Source organism: Geospiza fortis, unplaced genomic scaffold (assembly GCF_000277835.1).
Source record: "Geospiza fortis unplaced genomic scaffold, GeoFor_1.0 scaffold194, whole genome shotgun sequence".
NCBI lineage: Eukaryota > Metazoa > Chordata > Aves > Passeriformes > Thraupidae > Geospiza > Geospiza fortis.
The window spans coordinates 5,399,958-5,409,714 of NW_005054322.1; the positions used below are offsets into that span (position 1 = coordinate 5,399,958).

At 41.3% G+C, this 9,757-nt stretch overlaps 1 protein-coding gene across 1 annotated transcript in view; it reads left to right on the forward strand.

Annotated features, from left to right (window-relative positions):
• Window positions 1-2,397: 2,397 nt before the first annotated feature.
• FAM124A (family with sequence similarity 124 member A) overlaps window positions 2,398-9,757 on the forward strand; it is a 29,922-nt gene continuing 22,562 nt past the window's right edge. Inside the window, exon 1 of the mRNA XM_031056832.1 lies at window positions 2,398-2,427. Coding sequence (XP_030912692.1) covers window positions 2,412-2,427 — 16 coding nt within the window. The 5' untranslated portion in view covers window positions 2,398-2,411. The remainder of the gene's footprint in view (window positions 2,428-9,757) is intronic.

A 9,757-nucleotide genomic window follows, 5' to 3' on the forward strand; every position in this document is an offset into this window, starting at 1 on the left:
TTCAAGTGCTCGGGCTGGGAAAAGGGACTTTTAACATCTCTCAGGGTCATGGCAACCAGCAAAAAATCCCAAGAGGCTTGATGTGCTTCAGTGGTCTCAGATCTAGGGGGAGGTTAGCAAAGCCTGGGGAGAGGGATGTGCTGCTGATAGTGGGTACAAAGAACACAGAATTCAGAAGCCACAAGGACATTTGGCAGAACTCACAAGATAAGGATGAAACAAGTAAAGCCAACTAATTTCAGCAACTGTGCTGAAGTCAGCTCTAACTAGGTAGAAAACTATTTCACCGGAGGAGATGGTGAGCACTGACTCCCAGCTCCCTGACTCAGGAAACCCACTGACTGAGACAGGCTGATCATTGCCATGGCAAGTGAATCATGTAGCCAAGCAAAGGTGGAATACTGATCAGTAACAGAGCTGTGTGGCTGGTAGCCAATGAACCCTGACTTCTTTTCTTGCTAAAATACAAATGGTGTGGAGCTTTGATGACTGGGGATCCAGCCTGTTGTGGGCCAGCTCCCTGCTTTGCACAAACCAGACAAAAGGAGTGGGAATACCTCATCTTGGTGTGTAAATTGGTGCTGCACACGGAGCAGTGAGCCCACATTTGGACAACAATGTCATTACTGCCCCTGCCCTTCCCAGCTGCATAGGGGTCCTGGAGGGGGTTGTTTGAGGGGTAGCACTTGATTCATGGACGAGGTGCTGTGGAGCAGCTCTGTGTAGGGTGCCTGAGGGGGCCTGCTAATGACCTAGACCTGTGGTCTCTGCCAGTGGGACAGAGATGTTTCCTTGCTCCTTGGCCTTATCAAAGTGGCTGGGGGTCTTCTCTTAGCAAAGAGTGAGTGAGGGAGAGCTGCAAGCCCCCTCCAGCAACTCTTTCTCCGGCATTGCCCAGATCTTTCCAAAAACTATGAAAACCTCAAGGCACTTGATGGTATTGGTGAATCCTTTTTCATGAGTTTTGTGAAAAATTCAGGTTGTGTCATCTTTCACTAGTCCAGCAGGATTGGCAAGAGTTGGGGGTAGTTCCTCATCATCTTCTCACCTAACCAGTATGAGAAGATGGCATCTGATCTGCAGAGTGCTGAGTGCACAGCTGTGAAATATGGGGATGACTGTAATTGCTTCTTTCTTCTGCAGAGATATGTCTACATTAAAATCAAAAACAGATACTATACATATGTGGGACTGATGTCCTTTATTCCCTTGGTTGCCTGAGAGCCTAGAGTATGAAGGTGTCCTGAGAACAGGCTTAGATGGTATCTACTTCCACATACATCTCCTGGGAGTCAAGGCTCGTGTGGTTTCTTTAATTTAAAGCAATGTTGCAAACTTGCTGCAACTATTACATAAAACAAGGGTTTAGGTTTGAATCCAAGAGCTGTGTCAGAGCTCCCTGAGCACTTTGCCTGTTCAGGGCACTGCAGGGCACATGTGCCATATGTTTATGGTGGCAGGGTGCTCTGGTGCATGGGGTCTGTTTTGGGGACCCAGGAAGTATGAGGGTAGAGGCTGTGTAGCTGTGAACTCCAAACCCAAACACTCAAAGATCATAGGTAGGGTCTCAGCAGTGGAATTTTTTTTTTTCCTTAAATATTAAGTGATAGCACATTTTACCTTATTATTGCTGAATCTTCAGGACATAAATGGGCTATGTTTTAATCAGCTCAGAATGGGGTTTTCAGGAGTTTGGGGTTATGTGCAGCCAAAAAATTAATTGCACTGCTGCTCAAAACACTCAACTTCTCTGACTTTCTCACAGATAATCCAGTATGCCCTGAACTAGAACCAATGGCTGTATAGTTTTATTGAGATGTCTTCAAGAGGAAAACTGTCTACTAAAGCAAAAAGCTTTGTCATCTAAATGTTTATATTTTGGCATTCTTTTTTTTTCCTTCTCTAACAGTTGTGACTGTAGAACTATAAAAATTCTGCTTGTCAAATAGCGTTATCTTAAAAAGAACTCCAAAATATAATCTGCAAAGCAGCATTTAGAGGACATAAAGTGAGGAAGGAGAGGAGCTGAGTCAAAGTCTAGTCGACTTCTACTCCTCACCTGTGTCTGAAGCAGACTATTTCTTCCTTATGGAGAGCCTTCTGAGCTTTTATTTCCACACTTAGAATTAGGTAGCATGAACAACCCCTAGATAAAAGCATAGTTACTCATTCTACTTATGTATTTACTCATTCTACTTACATATTTTCAAAATTCACATGTGATGCCTGTTTTTCTCAAGCAGTGTTCAAAATCTGTTCCAGTTATTCTCTTAGCGCAAAAATAGTGCTAAATGGACATTAAACTTTTTCAATAAGCACTGTGTGTTAGCTTTGGTAATTTTTTCATTATTCCTTTTAGATTTTATACATTCTAATTTAAATCTTTGTCTTGCAGGTCTGAGTACAGCCGTATGTCCTCTACCAGCAGTGAGTATAACTTTGAGATTCTTTTTTAAAGTCGATTATTATATTTTCTTTTGTTCTGCTGGCTAATATTTATTAACATCAACCTGGTGTTATTGACAGAGTTCACTTTGACACATTAAAGTCTCCATTCCTTCTCTTCTTGGATCTATGTCTAGAAACAATATAGAAAATTAAACTGTTTGAATATTTATGACCAAACACAAACCATGTGTAAAGACCCAAATATTGGCGCTTGCAGGGATGCAAGGCAAAATGAGAACAAAATCTATAGACACTCTGTGGGCCTTTGTGAATGGGCCCTCAGGCCAAAGGAGTTTGCAGTGATTAATGTCATTGGAGCGGGGAATGCAGGAATAATTGAATGTTTATTGTGAGCTGATGCCAACAAAGCACTTCAGAGCAACTCCAGTGAAGTCGGTTTTTTATTTCAGAGATGGTAGATGCTCTAGTAAGTGCCACAGTCTTTCTAGATATTTACAATGCTAGTTGATTTTCATGTTATCCAACTGATAAAAGACAAATTCGTGTCTCTGAATGATTTTTTCTATTTTTTTCACCAATGCAGAATGATTTTTTTTAAGCAACAAGGAACACTTTTTCACTCCATCTACTTCCTTAGTTGTAGAACACACTGCATCCGCAGCACTTTGAAATGCAGTAATGCTTATTCATGCATGACTGCTGGTATCTCTCCTTGTCCAAGTACAAAGTGATGTCTGTCTTCCTGATTCACACATAGGCATGAGCTTTATTTATGCCAAGCAAGCACATCAAAAATTCCAAGATGACAAGTTGTGTTTTATAATCTGGATCTTTAAGCACCATGAAAATCAGAAGGGAAGAAAGCTGTCAGGTTTTTTTCTCATTCACACATTCTGGCTCAAGTGTGGGGAGGGTTATTTTCCATCTCCCGTGGTCTTCACTGAAGGGCTTTAATTGATTTCAACAAGAGCTGGATGAGACAGCATTCGTAATGTCTGACTCCTGAGCTGATGTGACTAGCAAGGAACTCGCTGCTTTTCCTCCATCTGCTCACTGTGTGTGTGTGTGTCTGAGAAAGAGAGGATTTAGTGCAGCTTTTTCCTAAATTCTGTTGTTTAAATAGATTTCTGGATTCTCACTGTTGGGCATAGTTTTTGAAATGATTGGGAGGCAAAATCCAGGCAATCAGCTTCTCTGTGCTAGTGAAAGCATATTGGATTTGCCTGATTACACCAGATGTGTGGCACACCACCCTCTCAGCTCTCAGTTTCAGATGATGGCTTAGGGAATATGCTGCCAACTTCCTCCACTTTTTGGGTGGTGACTCATACTTACTTGATTAATGGAGGCAGATTAGTTCAAAAGACAAGGTGCAAGTAGAGTATTTCCCATTTTAAAACTTGGTTTGAATCCCTTAAAAACTTTGCATGGCTGCTGCACATTTTGCAAATAAAGGTAGCAAATTACATGTGTAAGCTTGGTTTTTATTAACTGAGGTATTTCTGAGGGGGATGAATCTGTTGTTACGTGGCAGCTGCAGTGTGTCCTGTTATCTCTGGTCTGCTCAGTGTCTTGCTGGCCACTGCTGTGCTGTGTATGTGGCCACTGCTGTTGTGTTTCAACACCAGTAATTTGTCAGTACAAGGAGGTATTATCATTCCGGCAAAAACACACAAGTTCAGGAGACAGAAAAGTCTCCTCCTTTCTCTTTTCTGCTTCCAAGGCAAATTATAGTGATACAGCTTCACAAGTAGCAGTATTTAGCTTTGCCTTTTGAGGGGTTTGTGTGGTTGGTTTGGTCAGACACTGCAACAGTAACAGAAGCAGTTACATAAAAGAATTTTGGTAAAATCGAAATACTTTCATGTCAGAGGCTGGTAGTGGGTATGTAATTCATTTTAAAGAAAGATTGTTGCAGAAGAGAGATTGGAAATAAAAGGTGATTGTGACCTTGTAATTTCTTTGGGGAAAAGATTCAATAAGTGCTATCATTCACAGTACAAAAAACAGTCTAGTCAATGATGTTGTTAGTGTAGCCAAAATAAGCTGTTGTAAATTATGAAGGAAAGAATCTCCCATTATCTGCAGCTGCTTCACCTGAAGCTCCTGTTCTAATGGAGTTTATCTAAACCAGAAGGATTACCTAAACCAGAAGGAGTTTATCTTAACCAGAAGGTTAATTTGGTTTTACAGGGGTCCTATTTGGTAGTACCAGTGAAGCTCCAATTTCAGTGTTTAACAAATGAGTAATCTTTTCACTTTCTCCAGTGATTAACTCCACTGGACAATGGTTTTCCACAGACATGCCAAGAAAATGTTAAGAAAGACTTAACAGGTGGATCAACTACAGCTTCTATCCTAGCAGCTGAGCAGACTGCAGGACTTTGCACCAATGCAAAGTTGTACAGGAGCTCCAGACCACCCAGGTCGGAAGTAAAACCTCATTGGCTGCTAAGTGGCAGTGGCAGGATCATTCTGTGCCTATTTCTAGTACTTTTTTTCCCTGAGCACAAGGCAGTAGCTATCGTGGTCAGTGTACTGCTTCAGCAGTTCAAAGCCCTGCCTGGTGCATTGGTTGGACCTTGGGTTTTAGGCAGCCTCTCACTTCTTTAGTTCTTTGCCCTTGTGTCCCAGCTTCAGACAACCAGAAATGCTTTTTACTGGCAGCATTCATCTAATGCTTGTGGTTTTGTACAGCAGGTAATTTGGGGAAGAGTACCAAAGTTTGCAGAGCGTGTGTATTTCGGCAAGAAAAGGCAGCGGGTGCCTGCTGCACTGTGGCTGTTGTCAGGGTGACTGTGTGCCATTTGGCCTCGTCTTATTGAGTTGGACAAAAAGGTCGCACAAACCTGTCTGCAGAATGATGCATCTTGAGGTATTACAGCTTTCAAAGGTTCAGCAGTATGCTTTCAAAGAGGAATGCCTTTTCTTTTTTTTTTTTTTTACCTGAATGCTGGTGTATGTAGTTACTTTTTCCTTTGTTCTTTAGGAGGAAGAGTGCTTTGTCTTGTTTTGCCTACTGGTGTGCTCTTCATTAATCTAGGAAATGTATTAACCTTCATTTTCCTCGTATTTTCAATTACCTTTTCAATGATGGTGTTCAATTTTCTTTAGGGATCCCTAATTCTATATGAAAGAGAATTGTGCTAGGCACTTTACACCCACAGAAGGGACCTTGACCTGAGGTATGTAATGCCAAAATATAAAGCCCAAAAGTGGCATATGGATACAGACAGTCAGAATCACAAAGAAATAATTAATTAATGTTGGTCAGCACAATGAACAGCAGTCTCCATACATCATAATTTTAATTATCTTCAGATTGCTTTGAGCTATGTGTTTCAGAGATGATTTTCAACTAGGGAGGAGGAGTTTTGATGGGGGATGCTTTTTGCCTCTTCTGCTTAATTTTTGCATTGATGGGAATGGCTCTTCAGAAAGACCCAAACCAGAAATGGACGTTTTGAAACATGGCTTTTGTCATTTGTAACATTCACAAAGGATGAGAGGAAATGGCCTCAAATTGCACCATGGGCAGTTTATATTAGATATTAGGAAAAATGTCTTCATTGAAAATGTGGTCAGGCATTGGAACAGGCTGCCCAGGGAAGAGGTGGGGTCACCATCCCTGGAACTGTGTGGATATGGCACTTGAGGATGTGGTTTAGTGGTGAGCAGGGCAGTACTGTGTTAAGATTCAATGATCTTAGAGGTATTTTCCAAACTTAATGATTCTAGGATTTGAAGTATTCCACACCTAGTCAGCCTTGGAGCCAATAGAACTAGGTTGTCTTAGAAATAATTGTAGAAGTGAATGATTTATTTTTTTTTCTGTAACCATTTTTAGCCTGGCAGTCAGGTAACTGCCTGGATACACATTTGTACTGGTCCGGCTAAGTTGGTAAATGAAATATAAAAATGGTCCTATGGGATAAGATGCAAGTCTCTGGAGGAGTTTAGAGCCTTTGAGATTGTAGAACCCAGTAGCATGCAGTAGTTCAGGTTGTGCTTCTCAGTGAGATAAAGAGCTTGTCACTCACCTGCTTTGCAGTTGGAAAGCTGGTAATTCACCTTCCCCTGCACCCCTGCCTTTCCTTTAGCAGCTAGGAAACAATAAAGTCCTTGTAGGGTGTTCATATTCTTTTATGGTAAACCTGAGAGCTGGGGTATTAAAATTTTTATTTCTGTCTTGCACATACCCATGTTCCTAGCCCATGGAATTTCACCCATTTTCTGGTTCTAGAAATTGAACACAAGAAGGTTTGTTTTGGCAGATATAAAATATGTGGGTTACTGCACATGTTTCTTTTTAATAAATGCTCTGTTTGATATTCTGTTCCTACGCTGGTATAAATTCAGATCATTGTTTGGGGATTTGGTCAAGCTTTGGTCAACATTTTGTCAGTGTCATCTGCATCAGCTCCCCAGGCTTGTGACCCTGTGGGAAGCCCTCACTAGAGCAGGCTCCTGCCAGACCCTGCAGAGCCCTGAAGAGAGGAGCCCACGCTGGAGCAGGTTTGCTGGCAGGGCTGGTGACCCCATGGGGGGCCCGTGCTGGAGCCCATTCCTGAAAGCTTGCGCTCCACAGGAGGAACCCAGGCTGAAGCACTTTGGGAAGAACTGCAGCCTGTGGGAAGGACTCATGTTGGAGAAGTTCATGGAGGACTCTCTCCCATGGGAGGGACCCCACCCTGGAGCTTCCCTCTCCCTGAGAAGGAAGCAGCAGCAGAAATGATGCAATGAACTGACTGTAACCCCCATTTCCCATCCCTATGTGCCACTGCAGGGAAGGAGGTGGAGAATTGGGAATAAATTTAATACCAGGGAGGAGGGAGGGGAGGGGAAAGGTGTTTTTAAGATTCATTTTACTTCTCTTTATCCTACTTTGATTCTGATTCTGATTGGTAATAAATTCCACTAATTTCCCAAAACCAAATCTGTTTTGCTCTTGACAGTAAGTGATGACTGAGCTCTCCCTGTCCTTAACTCATGATCCTTTAATTAAATTTTCTCTGCCCTGCCCAGTAGAAGAGGAGAGTGATGGTGTGGTTTTGGTGGGCACCTGGTGTCCAGCCAGGGCCAACCCACCACAAGATGCCTTGTAATAAAAGCACAAGGAGAAATGGGTTCCTGTTACTTGTGCATCATTTCAAAATCTGTCTTAAATGAACTGTTAAAGGTGATGAAAATTAACCAGCAGCAGAAAGAGGAGTGGGTCTGATTTTGGCTTTAAAATATCTGTCACAAAGTTGAATTTCATAATATAGTTGCATGATTTAAGTTAGGTTACTTCTAACTGATTCTGACCCAGGCACTGCTGGACTGGGTATCTTCTAAGTCTGTTTCTCCAAACAACATAATTTAATGAGTGTAAGGATATAATTATATTCTTTTATTGCTATACAAAGATACACTGTAGTATATTGTTTCTTATTTCCATAGAGAACAGAGATGCTTTTACAATGGCTGGCAATAAACTGTATTAAATACAATTATAAAAACAATTTACAACAGGCTTGCCAGCATCATACTGCATTTCCAGAAGGTGTTATTATAAAACGAAGACTAATTAAAGCATGAGGAGAAATGCAAGTGGAAATTGGACCCAAATCATGTAAAGCCATAGCCTGCAGCATCTGTCAGTGTTGCAAATTCAGGTGTTTTATGTAGTAATGAAATCTGAAGTGTCAGCTCCTGTGGAAAATAAAGCTGTGGAAAATATGATACATCTTCTGCATGTCTTGCCTGGCTCATGTTATGATGCCAGGGGTAAAATGCAATGCTGATTCCCACTCTGGCAGGGGGAAGAGGGAAAATGTCACCGGTACGTGCAACCTAGCAGTCTTTGGCTGTGCAAAACATTTATGTAACTGCTGGTCATCAGATTCTACTGTGCTGAAGGACCAAATGCTTGCATCCAGGATAGAAAAGTGCAGTGCTGATTCACAGAGAGTTGAGCTTGGAATGCACCTCTAGAGATGAGGCACAGCCTTGTGTAAGGACATGCACAGAAGAATGCATAACTTGGAATTAAACCTAGATTTGATTTTTGCATTCCAAGTGATATTGACCACAAACATAACATTGCCCTTCTAAAGACTGAGGTTCCTGTTCAAGTTTGTCTGTCTTGGAGTAACCTGTGTATCTCTGGTTTTTGTAAAATTCTGTTTCACTCTTTGGGATCATTTAGCATGCACCAAGCTGTGTGTTCTATGGTTTAATTACTTTCTACTGGCTTGGTGCTAGATTGGGATTTCTGTATCAAGAATGTGCAAGTGGACCCTAAACAGTTACTGCACCAGAGTTATCAAAACATTGTTTGCAGTTGTTTTGTATACTCTTTTATGACCACATCCAGTCAGTTTTTTTTTTTCTTGTCATACAGATACAGCAGATGAAAACTGGACTAGTTTAGTGGACTAGAATAATGTGTATGGATGACAATGTAATTCTTTTCTAGTTCCTTTTTTTAAGGCCACATAGTCATAATCAAAGCCATGTAACCAAATACATCCTCATTTATAATAATCCAAGCATATTTCAGAAGCATAGGAAATCTTTGGTAGACACTGAGCTATCAAGTGCCATACAGTTGTAGTAAAATCTTACAGGAAATATGTCAGAGAAAGTTAAATTGGATTATTTGGTGATGTGGGTTAAATTTCCCCCTGTGGAAGTGTTATTGCTGCTGTCCCAGAAAACCACAAGGAGCTAGGCAGCCATTTAGTGGGTGTTTTAACCCTGAGAAATGGGTTGCAGGAAAGATCTTGGCACTCTTGCTGGTACAGTGATGAGAATGATCTGGAAATTGTTGCTATGTCTGTCTGAATTGTTAAAGCCCAAAGAGGGAAGCTAAAAAAATAAATCTGTCCCATGGCAACTCCTGACTCAGAGGCACTAGTTGGGGTAGAACAGGAAAAGCCATCTGAGTCACAGAGTCAAATAACAAAACACTTGTGAAGGCTGCAGCTATTAGGCAGTTTCTACTGAATGTTGCCAGTGCCAACAGTCAGTTTCCTCATGGCCATAGCACATTATCGTGGGGTACTTTCTTTCATCTGAACTTTTAAAAATAAATAAATACCATTTGTTTATGCACCCTCAGTGGAAACTGGGGCATTTGGTAATAGTGCATGCCATATTCTAGAGCAGTAGATATCCTCTGTCTGCCTTGTTTTTGTTGGTACAACATTTGTTGATTTGTAGTTTGGGGGAAAAAATAATTGTACCTATAGTTTATGTATGTAGCTATGTATGCTATAGTTTATAGTTTATAGTTTATAAAATGTTCATGAAATGTTTACCAGGTGACTCCTGGCTGCCATCATAGGGGACCGGGATGGAGCAC